The 20480-nt window shown below is 37.0% G+C and overlaps 1 protein-coding gene across 1 annotated transcript in view; it reads right to left on the reverse strand.

The window, feature by feature from the left end:
* The window catches only part of rnf32 (ring finger protein 32), a 48400-nt gene that overhangs the window by 23474 nt on the left and 4446 nt on the right, over positions 1-20480 (reverse strand). The window contains exons 2-6 of the mRNA XM_051929124.1: positions 15675-15765; positions 11734-11992; positions 8778-8920; positions 2351-2383; positions 766-890 (exon numbers count right to left, since the gene is read on the reverse strand). Of these exons, the coding sequence (XP_051785084.1) occupies positions 766-890; positions 2351-2383; positions 8778-8920; positions 11734-11992; positions 15675-15740 (626 nt within the window). The 5' untranslated portion in view covers positions 15741-15765. The remainder of the gene's footprint in view (positions 1-765; positions 891-2350; positions 2384-8777; positions 8921-11733; positions 11993-15674; positions 15766-20480) is intronic.

Genomic DNA, 20480 nt, shown 5'->3' on the forward strand with positions numbered 1-20480 from the left:
ATGTAGTCTGCATACCAGACCATTTCATCCATTAATGACTCCTTTATAGTGAACTACGACTTGCAAGGAGTTCTCATGGTGGTTGTAAGAAACGATATAAAGGTCTGCTTGACAATCTCACTGAAGGCATTTCACCTCAGCCATAGCACCTGAGAGCATGCAGCTATCCATCTGGGCACAGAGATCGGCAAAACATCCTAGGACTGCTGTGGCAGAGCTACATAAACTGGCCAGATAAACCTGGGCCGGCACATTCCTAAAGGTTGCCACTGCACTGTTCAAGATCATTTTGGACTTTCGAGACTTTTTCCCTGGATATCTCAGAGTGGTCATCGATGAGTATGAAAAGCGACCCCAAGGCAAGTGGAGTTCCAGTATGCTTGCTGACAACTTGTGCACAAAATTGTACACTTTTAACTTTTAGGAGAGGCACTCCTAGTATGTATACAGTATATAGTGTAATAATACGTTTACTGTAAATTTTAATCGTGTGTCAACTTAAAATTTTTTGCGTGATAGAGAAAGTCTTATTAGATACTTCAATTCAGCACACAAAATAATGTAAGAGTCACCTATATTGATCCACATGACAAAAAGTTTCATTTTTGTTACCCAGTGTTATTCTAACTTGCATATCACACTGCACCCTAACTAGTATTTAAACTCAGGACTTTGGAGCAGAGAGACAGCAGCACTAACCCCTGCACTAGTGTACCTCCTTGAGTCTACACATATTAAACAATATATCATATTACACATGGGTACCTTGTCGCACACTTTATTTTGTAGAGAAAGGTTCCATCGTGTATAATCCTTGTCTGGTACTGTTCCATTCTACACATGGGACAGGATTTTTTCTGTGAAAATCGTTCAAAAGCTTGTAAACAAACCTACAAAAAGAAGAACACGTAAAATGTTAAGAGTGATTTTTTTTCTTTTGTCAACAGCTGTTCATTGGTGTTCTTAGGATTCCATTTTGATTAATCATTTGTCCCTATAACTTCTCATAATGTTAAAATGTTAAGGCAAATAGCATTGTAAATTTTTAATAAGGTTGTAAAAGACAAAGTTCAGAAACATGCTCAAATGGTTACAAAACTTTTAGCTTTAGAAGGACTAAACGTAAGGTAAAAAAATGTAACTGGGTGGGGAGGGCTTACACAGAGGTTCATATAAAATGAAGGGTCGGGTAGAAGAAGAAAGGATTTCCATAATGGGACAGGTCAATGAATGGTATTATCTGAGGTTCCTCTGAGGTTCTTATCCATGAAGGCTGCTTCATTTTTTTTTTAAATGGCTTATCTGTTATGGTCGGATCCAGTGGCTAACTGACTTCTCTCCAATTGAAGTGCTCTTAAATACTTAATATGTAATTATGGCTTCAGTGGCAGCGTTATGCACGTTATAGTCAGGGACAGAACCTCACAGCATACAGTATTAGTCATTTAACAACACTGTTACTTTCCTTTTTGGAACAGTTATAATAATAATAATTCTTTACATTTATATAATGCTTTTCTCATTACTCAAAGTGCTGTCCACGCAGGGGGGACCTGAGAAGTAAACCCACAACCTCCTTACTGTGTGCATACTCTCTCCATTTTGTGAGCTTGCGACCCAGACATGGATTGAGCGTGTTTGAAGATGGATGGATAGGTGGACCCACATGAACAGGAAAACTAAAGCATCATGGGATAGATTTGTTGAATTAAAGACAGGACTCTTAATCAATGAATGAAAGGGAGAGGTGGGTCTTCAATTCAAGAAAGTCAATCCCATGACACTTTAGGTTTTCTATTTATGTAAATGCTGATAATTTAGGAAGTAACTATGCAATGATGTATTGGCAAAAAATCATGAAATGTGCAAGTTTTAAGCACAGCGACTGGATAATGTAACACAAGCTTTTTCTCATGGACGTTTTTTACATTGTTTCCCATTGTACAGCACTGGTTACTATTGGCTTCTATTATGTCATTAACTTCATTCTCTCCATTCTGCATGAAAACACGAGATTACTTTTTTTTCTTGCCTATCACAACAGACTACATGGGGTAAGTAGCATATTAAAACATATTTTTGGGTGGAGTATTCTTTTAACATTTCAGGACACAGATGCTTGCTTTAGACGATTGATGATTTGTCTGTTTTTTAGCTGTTTTGACTTTGATTTTCATCTCTTTCATTAATTGACCTGTATGCTTTTATTTTTTTCCTACCAATTTCAACCCACACAGAACTACCCACAGACTCTCACTTTTATTTTTAAAGAGCCAGAAAGGGAAAGTAAAGATATTTTCCAGGTAAAGTATGCAAATTTTTAAAATAACATTTACTTTTGTTTACTTACCCTATGAAAAACGTGAGAACAGGAAAGAAGGACCTTTAAAAGACAGAATTAGAAAGGTTAAAACATTTTCTTTGCAATAAATTGGAATGCAGACATTATAAAATTATACACATTTACATAGTAAAATAATAATATAATCCATCCATCCCGCTATATCCTAACTACACTGGAGCCAATCCCAGTCAACACAGGGCGCAAGGCAGGAAACAAACCCTGGGCAGGGTGCCAGCCCACTGCAGGGCACACACACACCCACACACCAAGCACATACACTAGGGACAATTTAGGATCACCAATCCACCTGCATGTCTTTGGACTGTGGGAGGAAACCAGAGCACCCAGAGGGAACCCACGCAGACACGGGGAGAACATGCAAACTCCACGCAGGGAGGACCTGGGAAGCGAACCCGGGTCTCCTAACTGCGAGGCAGCAGTGCTGCCACTGCACCACCATGCCGCCCTAATAATATAATGCCAGGCCATATTACAGGATTCAAGCCCCCAGAAGTAACCCATTGTTATCTCTTCAGATGTCATCAAAACCAGAACACCAGTTTTTTCCTCCAAGTCAAGAAAACAGCTGGACATTCTGGTTGGCAAAGTGTTGTCTATTTAACGCTGAGTCTGTCAAATATCCTACTTGTTGCACTACCAATGGTTCTAATGTATACACATCACCCACGTAACAATCTTGATTCTGAAAATGAAAGGAACTACAGTATCTCATTTATGTGTACTATTTTATCGATTTAAAGTTAGAAATCCCCAAACTGACAGAAGATGGTAATGAGCTCTCTGAAAAGTATAATGAAGGGATATGGAAGACGAGTAAGTAATAGAACTGGAAATCTGTTTTTTTTTATCACATGGTCATCTTCTCAGGAGCCAAAGATAGTACTAATAATAATAAATAATAATTCTTTACATTTATATAGTGATTTTTTTCACTACTCAAAAGTGTTTTTTTCTTTTTACATTGTGAGTTTGACCAGACCGTGATGAACAATTTAGCCAGGATGTCAGGTTACACCCCACTCTTTACATTGATCTTTTATGATTACAGAGAGTCAGAACCTCATCTTTGTGTCGCATCTGAAGGATGGCACCACCGCACTGGGGCATTGGGATCCACATTAAGACCACAGGGTAAGCACCCCCTGCTGTCCAGCAGCAACCCAAACTTTACCTGGTTGGTCTCCCACCCAAGTGCTGGCCACGCCCAAACATGCTTAGCTTCAGATGGATGACCTCTTGAGGTGTGCATGTGGTATGATTGCTGGATAGATGATCACTGCAGATCTTGTACTCTGTCTTTTTGTCCACCAATCACGGGTAAAATTCACTTTTTATTGACATGAAATCTCAAGTCATGTGTTGGGGTTTTATCAGAGCTCCATCCCTGGCTTATGTTTTTCTTCATTATATCTGTTTACTTTGTTGAATCTTTTCGTGTATTTTACTAGTTTAATGCTTTAATGTGTTTTGGTTTTCAGTTATGCTATTGTAATTTATGCAATTCTGTGTAGGCTACTTGTATTTTGTATATTGAGACTAAGGGGGCTAAGCCCCCATAACATTGCAGCTATTTGGTCGTCCTCAATCCTGTATTAGATCTGAGGTGTCTCAGCACTATTCCTGAAACATTAGCTACTTCTCTTATTGTTCAGCTCATTTTGTTTTGTTTTTTCTTTGTTTCTGTGCTTGATTTTTTTAATCTTTTAATTTTGAAAATTGCTCTTGTCTTTGGCTATTGCTGTTTTTGGTCTTAGAGTTCATATTGTTCATTTCAGATTGCTAACTCCTAACCATTTTTTTGATTTTTGCTCTTGCTTTGTTTTATGAAATCTTTTTGAATGAACTTCATTAATATTTTTGTTGTGATTAGGGGAACCATTTTTTTCTGTGGTTCACTTTGTGTTTTCTTGATTCTGAGGACTTGTTTTAGGTTGTTTTTCTTAGAGTCTGATTGTGGAATCCAGGGGCGCTCCAGTTGCCCCAACCCCAACAAAGACAGGCAGAGACATGAGATCCAGCACAGCACACGTTTATTTACAAGTCGGGAAGCACTTTTCCCTCGTTTCCCACAGCAGCACAGTACGATGCACCAATACACAGTTCCTTTTCTTCTCCTTTCCAGTCTCCACACCTCCACAGTCAAGCTCCATCCCTCTTCCTCCTGACTCTGGCTCCCCAAATGGAGTGAAGCAGCTCCTTTTATGTTACACCTGGGAGTGCTCCAGGTGGATCATCAGGGTTAACTGGAATCACTCCCAGGTGTGATGAAAACCCAAAGTAGGGTTCTACAGCTCCTCCTGGTGACACTCACGGAACTAAACTGGTCTGTACCAAACTCCAACTCCCAGCATACCCTGTGGAAATCTGTGGTGCCACAGCCTCCCAGGAAGACTGCTATCTGTTGTCCCGGGGAAGGTAGTGCCTTGTGGATGCTGTCTCCCCCGGTCCTTCCATCCAGCTGATGTCCTAGCAAGGTAATGACCATAGCTGTCCATCATATAATTAAGAATATGACACCAGCTTTGTGGTCAGAGGCTTATTTTCAGTATTGTTTGTTTCTTTGTGTCTTTTTCACCATCATTGCGGTTATTTACATCGTGACCAGTTTTGCCATTGCATCATTAGGTCAGCTCTGTGTTGTCAGTTGGCGTGTCCTCAGATGTCACAAGCTGCCGATTACCATTCTGGGCATTTCCTCATCTGAGTTTGCAGATTCAAAACACCCTTTTGTCAATCATTTTTCTGCTTAAACCCCATTTCCTGGATATGACTCAAGTTTGACATTTTGACTTTGATTTTTAAACAATTTTATTTAACTTGACTCTTCTGTCTGTTTGTTTGTCTGGGTCAAATCTTACAACCGCTTTTTAAGCCCACTTTTGGCAAAGTGAATTTCTTCAAATTTTGCATACATGTTCAGTATCGATGATAATACAATAATCCATCAAAACCGATGCAATTATATACAAATTTTGCCATAATTAATGGTTATGCGATTCCAATTAACGCACACACAACAATGACAAAGACAGAATATAGTGAGCTATAGGAGCATACAAGTGAGAGACACATCGGATTGCCCCCACTTGCCTCCTTCAGTGAGTGGAGTGGGAAAATACGTGTGCCGACTTTACTTGTTTACTTTTTGCAAAGGAGTGGCCTTGATGATCACGGTGAGGAAGTATTGCCGTAAGCTTGCCGTTCTGTCGTCGATATTTTTTTCGCAGCGAACACACACATAAATTAATTCATTCAATCAATTAAAAGAATAGCTACTTTCATCATAAAATGTAAAAAAATAACAACAACATTGTAATTCCCCACCATGCCAAACAAGTTTAAAAAATTGTTTGAATCAATTAATTTATCTGCGCCCCATGATTTTATTTAGCCATATATAACCACGAAAATTGTGGTTAAAGAAAAAAATATTTTTTGCTTTTTAGTGCATTTATAACTAACTAAAGTAAATAAAACTTTCGATTTGGCTTTGGTTACAGTGCTATTGATCTCTCAGTTTACATCTTTTTATTGATTTATGACTACATCTTTTCTCTGAGTTACTTTTAATAATATTCCTGCTAATGCTTCTAGCATATTAATTTTATTTTTCATTGTTTTGGGTTAGGGGGTTCCCTCTCCCTTTCATGATTTATAACCTTTGCCTCCTTTTTTTGGTTTGCAGGCCACAAGCCTGATTCTTGAGTTTTGAGAGCTGCCCTAACTTTGTGTTTTTGAAGCTTACCTGGTATTGTTCAGGCCCACCTGGAAGTATAAGCCAGATTTTGTGTTTATGGTACCGTTTTGAGCTTTGTTTGACTGGAGATAACAATATTGAGAAAGTAAGGTAAAACAGTATGTGGTTAAGAATTTACAAGTGATACTATTTTACTGTTTTACATTAAAAACTATACAGCATAAGTGGCACATAGTAGTTAACACCACTGCTTCACCCCTCCAGGGTGTTGGGCTCAAATGCTGGCCCAAATAATGATTATGGGTTTTTCTATGGGTATTCTAGCTTTTTCCACATCCCAAAAATGTGCAGATTAGAATAAATAACAACGATGGACTTCGATATTTATGATGTGGATGTGAGTGGTTTAACTGGGGTTTTTCTTTTCCTCTCCATAGCTGTCAAATGGCAATAGTTCAACAGATATTGCTAGCTTTCATTTATGGTCATCAGTCTCAAACCACTTTGTTTCCTGTCTGTTAAAACAAATCTGTGTCTTTATGCGTACACCTTATGGTAATTTGTAAAGATTGTATTTATATTTACCTGTGAACTTGTCACAACACTCTGGGCCTGCATTCAGTGAAGAGTGCTATACAAAAATGAGTGGAGTTGAATAGTTTGACTAGGCCCTGCAATGACCAGGACTTGTTCCTGCCTTGCACCAAATTGTGTTGGCATAGGTTCTGACCCCCATAACCCTGAGCTGGGTTAAGCAGGCTCAGTAATCCATCGATGGATACATCAATCACCACATTTTGGAAAATTGTTTAATTAACTAAAACATACCTCATATTAATTGCTCAGCTATTGTCACACATTGTTTTGTGTTGTTTTGCTTTTTTTAAATATATTTTTATGTTTTTGGGACATTGCAGAGTAGCCATCTCTTTTTATATTTATCTATCAATTTTGTGAACAAGCTTTCCACACTGAGTTCCTATAATTTTAAATAAGAACAGCATACTGTATAAGAATTTCATTGTATTAATGACGTGTTGGCCAGCATAGTGGTTAGCAGGCATGAGACTATACACTTAGCTCATAATACAATGTCAGTTTTAATACATTTCTGTAAGCTTTTTCTTTTTTATTAAAAACAATCTTAATTATTAACATAAACGTTTGGCACCACTGTAACACAAAATGTGTTGCATGTTAATTAGCACATGCAACTAGGATTTTCATTGTATCCTGTGCACATGACAATAATGACTCCATAAAGCTACCGCAGTGCAAAACCATTCCATGTTAAATATATGTTTAATTTTCTGAGTTAACATCATCCATTTCCCCAAAAATGGCTGTCCTTTTATTTTCTGCTTGAATGACTGGATCTACTTTTCCTTTTAAGAAAAATGCAAATATCAACAGTGTGCATGAAGCTAAGGACTCTCTGCTGTGACAATATCCTCTGCAGTGATATTCTCTACTCACTGGAAACAGACGTAGCAGGGACAGACTTGTGATTTGACCATAAAAGTAAGCATTTGGCTGCTTTGTCTCTCCACCATGCTGGAGGACTGCTGATGAGAGCAAAGCAGGATTTATAGTTCCTCCTTGCAGTAATGAGCCATTATTTCTGAATCAGTATCAGTCATACCGTATGTGTAGTGATGCCATGAACACTCGCCTTCACTAACTGCAACCGGCTGTTCACTGTATCATTTGACAGATAGTTCATGAGAACAGCTCCTCTTCAATGATAAGTTAGTGGTCTCAGTAGAGTTTGATTTGAAAATAGTCTGTGACTGCAATGGTGCTTCTAGAAAACAATGTTGTGATTGACCATACTTGTCCAATGATGCAACCAACTAAATTATGTGTGTGTGAAACACTTTCTGGTACATCAGTGTCCATGTTGTGCACCGACAACCTTCAATTTTACTCCATTATGCAGCTGGTGAATAACATTTCTGCCAAAATAAAGTCCGTTTGTCATGTTATACAGATTTTGACAAACCTTGCTTTCAATGAAAGATATTTTCATTGTCTATGTCTTTCATTTCAGTTGTGTTGCAAGGTAATGGCAAACGATACATGCAGCCATAGTTTAAAAAGTACAAAACAAAAAAAAATCCATAGCCTTAAAATCCTTAGCTGTAACGGCTTAATTTGCACCAAAATGTATCTAAAGCTTGGACAATGGGGATTAATGCAAGACAATCATTATGGAAATGATTTCATAACTTAAAACAAGGCCTTGTTAGCAAAAACAGCATTTGGACATGAAATGGTGTAACCGTAACAAAACACTCATCCAAAATTCAGTTGCGATAGCATCAGAAACATAAACACTTTTAATTAAAAAAGAAAACAATGAGTTAACAAAAATGAGTTATTCAGAATGACTTTGGAGATTACAAAATAAAGTTATGACATCACGATTTCATCTCACATGCCAAAGACGAGCTCATTATGTACATTGGTGTCTCTTAACTATCCCGATGTGACTGACTATAAGTGTGTCTTGGTATGAGTTGTCACCTCATCCAGAGCTCATTCCTACATTATACCCAGAACTGTCAGAATATGCACTGGCCAATGCTGTCATTAAAAAAGTGGTTTTGGAAAAATGAATAAATAATGATTATATTTTTTTAATTATACCATACCGCAACCTGACTATACAATCCTCAACTACACATTCAGGGCTGTGAAATGTAAACCCAGTACCTGTTGTTGTAGACCCAAGTCCTCTTTACAAATGGGACATGGCTGAGATAAGTCTCCTTCTCGGATAGACCTCTCCTTGACTTTGTACCACTCGTCTGCAGTGAGGGGCATTGCCGGGGCTTCCACAAGGCCCATCCTTTGAGCTGAAAAGATGGATGGGGAAAGATTTCAAAACTATATCACATTTGCATGTCTAATGCAGGTGAGCACTTTATTGTCACTTTACAGGATATCCTACCATCCAGCCTTCTGTGTTCCATGTATTATAAATTTGCATACAGTCAGATGGAGCTGTCACTGCTGCCAGCAGCCCCAGGCAGGAGCCAATCCTAGCCAGAGCACCAGTCCACAGCCTCTGACGATCATAGATCCACCCCTACTCACCAACACAGGCCCCATTTAGAGCTACCAAAATCATTTTCAGTTGTGGTCTCAAAAATGCATATATAAGTTAGGGTTTTAGATACTGTATGTTCTATCACACAGCACCATTATCATACATGACACCTATGCATTCCATTAATCTGCTGGTTAATGGAGTGTCTCCTTGGAATACATGGTATAATACACCCATGTCATTCATTTGTACACTTCATGTGCTTTGATGATCCACATGACATCAGTGCATACTGAATGTTTAGTTATAAAAGAATATCTTAGTGCTTCCTACTCGGACCTAGCAATGAGTGAAACCATTTGTGTAAAAATGTTTGTGAAATAAATTGTGTTTCGTTTCCAGCGAAATTTGTCCCATTCCTGTCTGGAAGCGTTTTCACGCATTAAATCTGCATGCATCAGCTTGTCATTTAGTATATTAATCGTTTGTTATTTAAAGGGTAACACTTTGTTTAGATACTTGCCGAAATGGATATATTACTCATATGCTGCTAACCACTTTACTGATGCTTTATAAGTCTAATTAAGACTGAAAGAAGCCTTTATTAACATCTTGTTACATAGCATTTGTCACGTGCATGCACATGGAAGACAACTTAAATGCTCTGCTGAGGGTAATTATCCATGAAACAAGGGGTTAGCGCTGAGGTCTAATGCCTTCTCTCTTTGTCCCTATGCAGAACAGAAGACTGACAGCCACTCCATCGCTGACATCACTTCTGTATTCCACCCTCTTGGACCCGCCCCTTCCTGCCAAGTGACTGTATAACCAGGGAAGCGGCCATGTTGTTCTCAGTTCTATTTTGAACCCGCATCTGGAAAGGCGTCCCCACAATTGAATGTCTATTGCATTATTGTGCATTCTTTCAAATTATACTATTTATATACTATTATATATTCTTTCACTTTGTTGCGTCTCCTTTTTACACAGTAAATAAGGTATAGATGTATTTTTGCAATACCTAAAATGTTACCGTTTAAATTTTTAAAGACTTCAAGAGAAAAAAAACACAAGGCAGCTATTAAGTGAGGGTGTGGACGTGAGGGGAGGTTTGACAGCAGCAACTTCCTGTGTAGTTAGTTTTCCTGTGGAGAAAACACAGTAAGGTTCTCAACGGTGCGATTTAGTGTGTCTTCATATTGAAGATAGGCATTGTGTCACATTTTTAAAAAACGTACTGCAGTTGTAATAAGTAAATGAAAGGTGAATAAGGTTTTAAGGAGAAAGTTTTCTTGTTTTCCAACCCCCAAAAAAACTTTAAAACCTCAAAAAAACCTCTTAGTGAGTTTTGCATTTTACAATTGTGAAATGGCCTATGAGACAAACTTTACTGCCAGTTTTGCGAAATTGTACATACAGTATATCGAAACTTGCCATTTTCATTCATTGGCACTTTTTTTGGTTTCCTTACTATTTGTTTTTGACATCAATAAAAAATTTGTTACAAAACACTGAGGCCAAACTGCCAGCTCACTAATAGCCAGTGTTGGGGTAACTCATTAAAAGTAACGCGTGTATATAATCAGATTACATACAGATGCGTGGTACTACAGAAGATTATTCCCAGAACTCCCAAAATAAAAAAATTAACATGTTATTTCACAAAAGTATTACCTTTTTTCACAAAGATGCTGCTTGATGCTGTCCAATTAACTTTGTGCTCAAACGTACTCCAGCCGTCTGGTGCCATCAGGTTAAGCATGTGTATAGTGTGCAATTAAGTGATAAGAACTGAACAAAAGTTAAAGGTTTAACGTGGTAAGGGGAAGTCAAGCAAAATGACACCTTTTATTGGCTAAGTAAAAAGATTACAATATGCAAGCTTTCGAGGCAACTCAGGCGCCTTCTTCAGGCAAGATGTAAGATGGGGCCTGAGTTGCCTCGAAAGCTTGCATATTGTAATCTTTTTAGTTAGCCAATAAAAGGTGTCATTTTGCGTGACTTCTCATTACATTCATAATGGCTAACACGGTACAACAACCTAGTACTATGTGCTAAGGGGTAAATTTAATCCATTCAGTTTAGGGTCACAAGGAGCCAGTGATCATCTCAGCAACACCAGGGGGATGTAAGACAAGGAGATGCGAGCAAAGTGCTCCCTAAGTGCTTTGTCTGTGTACCCCTCCTCTGCTCAGGGGTTTCATTTTGTAGCTGGCTTGTCCTGGTATTTCTGCCCCCTCAGACTGCCCATACCCCCAAACCTGTGGAGCATGTTCCTCTCTGGGGAGCTACAGTATGTGTAAACACAGGAAAATTATCAAATTTGACTATGTTTCTGGTCAGTATCATGAAGGTTCATGGGTTTAAAATTTTATTTCAATGCTGGCCATAAAACACAAAAGCATGCACTGTTTGTAACACATTACATTTTGTAATAAGTAACTATGTAACATCATTATTTACTTTTTTTTGTAAGTAATAAGTAATGTAATTAAGTTACTTTTAAAAGTAACTTTTCCCATCATTGCTTATAGCTTTTGAACTTTTCTTAGTTTTAATAATCAGTCATATAAAAGAACAAGCAGACAGACTTTTTAACTTCACAATTTAATATAGTACCTAAAGTTAAACGTGGGGGATTTGGATCAAGAACATATTCTTCCTCCTGTGCGTCATCTCTGTTCTCAGTCACAGTTTTTATTTTCAGTCCACTGTCCACTCTAGGCTTTACTTGACAATCTCTGAAATTCCTCTTATCTCTTGTATTTCTGAGATTCCTTTTTGAAGGATCTGTAAAGGACAGCTGGACACTCCTTGAGATATGATCTTGCAGTGCCACTGCTGTCATTGCCAGAGTGTCCATACTGGTGTTTGAAAACTGAAACAAATAAAAATTTAAAAAATTGGCTAAAGTCTTTGACACAATTCCAGGATATGTTACATTTCTCAAACTTCTCTTTCGATCACAGCAGTTTTGTTTGGCGTGGCATTTTGTAAAAAACTATGAAACACAGGATGTACTTCACAATAACTGGTAACACTTTAGTTTATGTACTGCAAAAATGCATCTATTACTCATTTGCTATTATGTAACAAAACCTTAACATACACTTCTTTAGGTCCTCATAACACTTACAAAGTATCAGTAAAGTATTTATTCATCTCTGCAATGGGACCTACTAAAAATATCACTTTGGTGTGGTCTGAGGTGGCTTAAATGAGACACATTTCTCTGAATATTATATATTTAGCATAAGACCTTTGAATTTGTCATATTAACAAATAATCTTACAATCAGGTCAGTATACCACGCTGCACAGAGATGAATAACCAATCTACTGATGTTTTTCACTTGTTATGAAGACCAAAAGAAGCCTTTGTTAAGGTCTTTTTACTTAATAGTAAATGAGTAATAGATGCATTTTGTCAGTACCTAAACTAAAATGTTACCCAATAATCTTAATGAGGTACAGACATGTAAAAGTGTGAATTCTACTGAAACATATTCAAATAACAGGTCAGTTAGCCTTTATATGTATAACATCATTTATGCTGGCATTTTATAAGCTATGTTAAAATTAAAATGAAAAAATTAGAAATTTTCCCTTAAACTATTTTTTAACTGGGAGAATAGCATTCTGTACAGTTAATACTGACTTCAGAGATTGTTTGAAATAGAAACTCACCATTATCAACACAAACAGCTATGTAGTTGGGTATATAGCACCTTGAGACTTTATCTCAAAGCTCTTTAATAAAATATATATTTTAGCTTCCTCACTGATCCAGTGTCCTGTGCTGGAGTTCTGTGCTTGGTTTCTCTCACCATGTTTTCTCTTTACTGGTTTTGTTTCCTTCTTCAGGTTTGTCAGCTTTCATCCCATATCTCAAAGACATGCATATTAGGTTAACTGGTAAATCTGAATTGGTTCATTATGAACAGAAGTGTGGATTTGAGTAAGTGGGTCCAACAAAGGACTGGTGCCTAGTACAGAGTTGATTCCTACTAAGCTCTGTACAAGCCCCAGGCTACTGAGATGATGAATTAGATTAAGTAGGTTTAAGAAGGTTATGTAATTTTCTACACAAAAACAAATTCAACCACAAGATTCATTGACCTTTAAAACCCTTAAGACAAAGTCACAAAAATTTGTTGAGGTCAAGGAGAATTTATTTTTACACAGATTTACAAATCATTCTGCCAGGGTTGGAAAAGACAGACACAGATAAAAAATAAAAGGAGCGAGAGATAGATGATCTAAAAATCAAGGTCTAAAAAAAGTATGGGGTCATTACCAAGGGTAATGAAATCAAAAGCTATCTAGCGCAAACTGCAGACTGAGTCAAAAAACTTGCAAAAATCTTTAGTTCTTGCGAAAAGACACATTACTAACACTACGAAAATTCTTTGCTAGATTCCAGATTTGTGGACAACTATGAAGTGCACAATGGTGACATTTATACCATTATGACATCAGGTCTCATGACTTTTGGAGTAACAACTACACTAGCAACAGTATACAAACAAAGCAAAAAAAAAAAACAACTTTAAGTGCCCAAAGATGTTTAACCCTGGAAAATGAGTCGTAAAGGCTGAATATATTTTGTTACATGTAACAGAAACATGTAAATGTCAACGTAAATACAGATATGTCTAGTGTCCACTGCTGTTCTGATGTAGATTTAGGGCACATATTCCGTGTGACATGTTTTGAAACAGTCAACAACACAAAGCCCGATATTAAAATCAGAACAGTAGAAGCGTGTTCTTTGTGCACTTTTCTTGTAATATTTTTTCTGTAGCTTGCGTATGAAATGGCAGAATGACAGTGTCTGATCCACATGACCGATGCAACCCTTGTGTTATTATAGGCTACCAGAACACAAGGCTTAGTGACTTCCACATTTCCCTTCATTCCCTAGATTGTGAACCATGCTTAGAGGGCTTAACATTTTTTGTTGTCCAGTGTACTTACTTGCATCACAGTGAACCTTCAGGCGACTGAATTCAGCAGGCACATCATGGTGATTTGGTCATACAGTGCAGTATGGAACAGTTTCACTTTCTGCAAGTTGAAGTCTGGTGACCAATTCACATTGTTATCATTATCGTTTGATTCAACTAATGGTTCAGCTTGTTCTAAAACAGGCTTTACAGCTTCTCATTTACATGTCATTGTGTTTTGGTTGAAGTTTCTGCCCACTCATGAATACTGATGGCAAAAAGCACAATAATATTAATATTTTTTGCAACATAATGTTATTTTTTTTCAACTAGATGACAGCAGAATACTGTTTGGAACATTATTCAGGTTTAATACTGTACAGCAGATTATTACACGTCACCTCGAATCTGACTTGGGCTTAACCATAAGTACATACAGGGTAAGTCAAAATTATGTTAACACTAATGGTACTGCTATCTATATGCTTATGTACAATTTTTGTGAACAATTTATATGCTACATATGGTGCATGTGTTGAACATGATGGCGAACAGGTTGAGACATTCCTGTAAATCATCTTGCACATATGAAGTATGTTTTGTGGATAAACTGTTTCCGCCATTCGAATGTTAACATAATTTTGACTCACCCTGTATTATTCTGAGCCCAAGTCATGCATGGGGTTAATGCTAAGAAGGTTGATATGATTCCAAAACTAAAAACTAATCAAAAGATCAAAATCTCCATAAAACAAAATCTCTATAGGCAAAAAATGCCCCTCTAAAAAAATAAGAAACTCTCTGCATACTGTGAAAGTCCACTGTACGAGATAAGTGTCAAACATGCCTCAGTTTATCTACATGGCAAAGAGGTTACTGGGTAGGGCCATGTTCATGGGTTGTCATGAAATTATTCAACATCTAGAATCACTAATCTCATATATGTGGATCTTCTTTATTGACTACAGCTCTGACTTTAACACAACTAGCCTTCTCAAGTTAGTGAATGTCTATGCCAAGATGCATCTACAAATGCAAAAAGTAAAGGCTATTTCTACACTGAACAAAAAAGAAAGTTAGAGACATAGAGTTTTGAAATGTGGTTTCTCTAAAATTCTTTTCCTTTGTTCAGCATGGAAATAACCCGTCGAGATACACCAAACCTTTAGCAATTCCTTTTTCTATTTGTTACAACATATATTAAATGATAGTATTGATGATTTATGTGTAGGAGCGTCATAAAATGAAATTTCATGCAGTTGATATTGCTATGGTAATATATAATTCATCTTAGTCTATCCTTACAAGTCATACTGTGTAGTTAGGTGAGTAAAGACCTGGAGTGTTAACCACAGGGGGGCATCTTCAGTGTCCACCACTGACTCATTTTGTGATGCAGACCTGGACACCAGTATACTGTGTTATCAGATAGATAGATAGATAGATAGATAGATAGATAGATAGATAGATAGATAGATAGATAGATAGATAGATAGATAGATAGATAGATAGATAGATAGATAGATAGATAGAAGTTTAAATGATCATCTTTGGGATATCGCTTTTTAAAATAATAATAATATAGCAATTAGGTGGCAACATACAATGACATTACCTTTGTAGCACTCTTGCCGTTCAGTCCTGCCTTTGATTTTAAATCACCTGAGCCCAGACTCATCATGGAAATATTGGTTGTTTCATTCCGTCTGTAAAAATGACATTAATACTTCATGAAAATGTTAAAATACAGTATATGTATATTTTTTGCATGAACAGTGATCTTTAACACCATCATGTAAAAACCCAACGTCAAAACAGGTAAGCTCTAGTTTGCATAAGGCATTTCGACAATCTCCCACTAATGATATGCTACCATTAGTCTACCATACTAAATCCCTAAGATCTCCCATAATTAATGGTTGAAACAGTATTATATTTAATGTATATATTTAAAAATTTTCTACCTTTGCTTTATAATTTACTTGGCTGAAAAGATATATTTCTGCCTATTATGTGAACACTAATAATTTAAAGTAAAAGTTAAATAAAAAACTGAGTCTTTAATTTTTGCTGAGAATGTTTTAAATGATTTACACACTTGCATGAAAAAAATCCCAAACATCACAAAAGTAAGTAAAACACTCATTAAGGATAGCTCTAATGATTTCACACTGAAACCATGACTGTGGCAGACAAAAAAAATGAATCATTATATTAGAAATGCCACACATTATATGGAGGAAATCATTGCAAAACGTCCCGGCAAGATGACAGAATGACTTACGACATGGCAAAATGAGATATGAATATGGATATGAATAGCCGGTGATGTCAAAAATAAAGGGATAAGAAGACACACATTCAAAGAAAAGGTACAAGAGTTTCAGGCATGCCAAAAGAAACACTCTACTGACATACTGCATATCTAATAGAAATCATTGATGAAAAGGCCAGGGAGCGCTGTATAGATAATCCCTACATTAACCACTGCACATTTTAGTGTGGTTTGAGCAATAGGCTCAGAGATCTCAAATGTGCTCCCATCTGATGGAATAAATATCTTCAGCAGGGATGTGTACGGGTAATTTGAGGGTTGTAATAACGTTCAGTTGTATTAAGTTCAAAGAGCCTTATCTGTCATGAGTATGTAAATGAGAGGTAAGAGTGGCCTTTATATGTAAGCAGCACTCATTGTGATATAAAAATATGGCAGCTCACTGTGCTAACTCAGAAATGTATTTTTATTTATTTGCTGAATTTCTAATACATGTCATTTTGGCTTCTGTGTAGTATAAATTAGTGTTTTTTTATTTGTACTTGTCATTTTTCCTTTAGAATATTTATTAAGTACTTGGTGCATTTAAAAGATCCTTTCAAAGTAAAATGTATTATTATAAAAATGTCAAAAACCCAGTGGTCATCCTATATGTGGTGGATATGGATATTGTAATGGTACAGCAGAATATTGCCTATACACATATCACTGAAGGGTGGCGCAGTGGTACCGCTGCTGCCTCGCAGTTAGGAGACCTGGGTTCACTTCCCGGGTCCTCCCTGCGTGGAGTTTGCATGTTCTCCCCATGTCAGCGTGGGTTTCCTCTGGGTACTCTGGTTTCCTCCCACAGTTCAAAGACATGCAGGTTAGGTGCATTGGCGATTCTCAGTTGTGTATGTGTGTGCCCTGCCTGGGATTTGTTCCTGCCTTGCACCCTGTGTTGGCTGGGACTAGCTCCAGCAGACCCTGGTGACCCTGTGTTAGGATATAGCAGGTTGAATAATGACTGACTGACATATCACTGAAAGGATCTACAAACATGAATGGCAATCCATGGCGACTAAAACTTTGTCACCAATTGAAAATGTCTTAAATATGATCACAGCCACAAACCTCATACCTGCACTTTTATGGGGCACCTTGCACTTGCTTGCTAAGTTCATTTGTTTTTGCTGCAGTGAAGACATTAGTTTCATGATTTTCAGATGGGACATTCAGAAAATATTTGTATCATCTAAAGTTTCTTTCAACTATTGTCCTGGAATGGCATGAAATTAAATGACATCCACTATGTGATATTATAACATGGTTTTTTTGCTCCCTTTAAGGGTTTGTTTTTGTTAATAGGACTCCATTTATGATGTTTATTTTAGTTTTGATTTGATTTAATAAATTTTAATTTTATCTCTTCTTGTTTTATGATATTTGTGCAATATATTCTGGATGGTATTACGTAATCAAGATTGTAGCAGTATTGATATCAAGGGAGTGACGCTATAAATATGGTGGCCGTTTCACCATGCGCAGTCCTTTGGTAGATAAACAATGTTCTTAAAATCTTTAGCATAGTTAGCTTTATTTCTAAGTAGGCCCTAGTGCTATGTTTGGTTATGACTTTGCTTTTGTTTTTGACTTTCGATTCTTATCTTGTCTTCCAGTTCTTGGTTGCCAGTTATTATCAGTCTCCTGGTTTAGATCTCTGTCTGCCCTGGCTACATTTTTCATTTTCCTATCTCATTGCTTGCTCATCAATAATCATTGGACATTCTCTTGTACCATAACACAATACCTCTTTGAACAAACGTGGACATACTGAGCTCTTCTATTCTGTCACACAAGGTAAGTTATGTCTGTCCTAAAATTTCAAAACCTCACACAGTCCATCCATTATCCAACCCGCTATATCCTAACTACAGGATCACGGGGGTCTGCTGGAGCCAATCCCAGCCAACACATGGCGCAAGGCAGGAAACAAACCCTGGGCAGGGCACCAGCTCTCCACAGGGCGTGCACACACACACACACACATACACACACACACACACACACACACACAGCACACACTAGGGACAATTTAGAATCGCCAATGCACCTAACCTGCATGTCTTTGGACTGTGGGAGGAAACCGGAGCGCCCGGAGGAAACCCACGCAGACACGGGGAGAACATGCAAACTCCACGCAGGGAAGACTCGGGAAGCAAACCTGGGTGTTATGTCCATCCACCCTCCCAAGAAGTCCTTTTCGGGTGTGGCACCTTTCTCTTCCTTGGCAGGGATGTCTGTCTGTCTTCTAGGAGCCTCCCATCCAGATAATGAACCATCTCCTCTCCTTGTCAGGATGCTCATCCATCCCATGTGGGAGTTACACTATCTATCTATCTATCTATCTATCTATCTATCTATCTATCTATCTATCTATCTATCTATCTATCTATCTATTTCAAAGAAAACATTGTAATCTTTAGGAAATATTATTTATTCTTATAATGCTTACTAATTTACATTACTGTGTTCGGTTAAATTCTGGTCATGACTCTATGATAATTTTCTTTTACTTAAGTGTAAGTTAGTTGTAATTCTCAGCTATTCATAAATAAATTCTTATGTATGTGCAATAGGTAAATCATCTTTATGGATATATCATTTACACACATTATAAAGCTATTTTCAGTTTATTTGATTGGAGATGACTTTTATTCTTTTTTGTCCTTCCATATTATTTTTATGAAGACTTTTTTATCATTACACATTAAGGAAAGCTTGGTACAAACAAAGGCAAATCTAAGATATACACAGTACGAAAAAGTCACATGCTATTAAGTCTGTATTCACATATGTTCCTATAGAAAGACAATCTAATATTTTTCTCTTTGTATGTTCTCCTACATGCACCTTCATTCACAAATAATCTTAGTTATAGAAAAAAATCTAGTTGTTCAAACTCTACTGAAAATGCTGTATTATTATGGCCAACGTTTTACCCTGGGATTATGACTGCCATTTGCATCCTTTATTTATTAAAGTACCTGGCATTTAATTTGTGGTTCATGAATGCTATTAACATGCTTAGAGGCTTTCTACAAGTAATTCTTAGACGACATTCTCACAGCTCTCTGCAAAACACAACTTACCACAAGAACATGTTTTGCATTACTTGCAAATTAGAGATTTTGTTCACTGTAATATACCTCAATTTCCACAACAGCCCCTTTTTGTCTACCACATAGAGACTGCTATTAAAATATTGTACAGTTAAGGGAGTAATCTTAAAGTTATATCAGTGTCTGCAAGATTTCCTAAAACATAAGATTTAACATTTTCATTTACAAACAGCACAAAGTAACTCTTCAAACAATATACTCTACCTCAGTCTGAGAACATATGGACTAATGAGATTTAACCTTACACACCGTTCTCATCCCAGAATTAGGCCCCACTTGCGAGAGATGCAGCTAGACATTAGCTGTTAAGATATTATTACTTATTTAATTTCTGCTAACATTTGGAAGGAGTACTTTTTTACTTTCCACTATTTGTTTTGGGTTTTGAAACTTAGAGATCTTTTTTTTTGTTTTTGTGTTTCATTTTGATGATTTTTAAAGATTTTTAATTAATTTTTACTATTTCATTGTTTTTCATGGGGGCCACCATTTGTTTATTCTTTTTCTCAGTAATGACCTAGAATTCCACAACACATTCTTTCAATGGGGCGACAGGATATGTGGTTGTCACCGATGACCTTCCCTTATACAAGTTCACAGACACAAAACCCTTTGTGTGCTTTTTGAAAAACATTTTTTTTTCTTATTTTTGCTGTCCTGTCCTTTTGAATTAATTTTGTTGTGCCTCATTACAATGTTTGACACTCTTATTTTGAAAACCAGGTCACAATTTTTGCCTGCCTGTCAACCATGTCTTCTCTCTTGGTGGTACAAAAAAAATGCACATGGCAAAAACAAAAAATCAGATTTTATAAATCCTGGTATATGCACATTTCTGCACAATTTACCTTTATAAACCATAATAATCTTGTAAATATGTGTATGTAAATGCAATTCAAACCCTGCTTGGCTGCCGTCCTGAAACAACCATATATGCTAGTGCTATGAACCCATACACCATATGCTATGCTAATGAACCTCGTAC

Source organism: Erpetoichthys calabaricus, chromosome 6, assembly GCF_900747795.2.
Source record: "Erpetoichthys calabaricus chromosome 6, fErpCal1.3, whole genome shotgun sequence".
Lineage (NCBI taxonomy): Eukaryota > Metazoa > Chordata > Cladistia > Polypteriformes > Polypteridae > Erpetoichthys > Erpetoichthys calabaricus.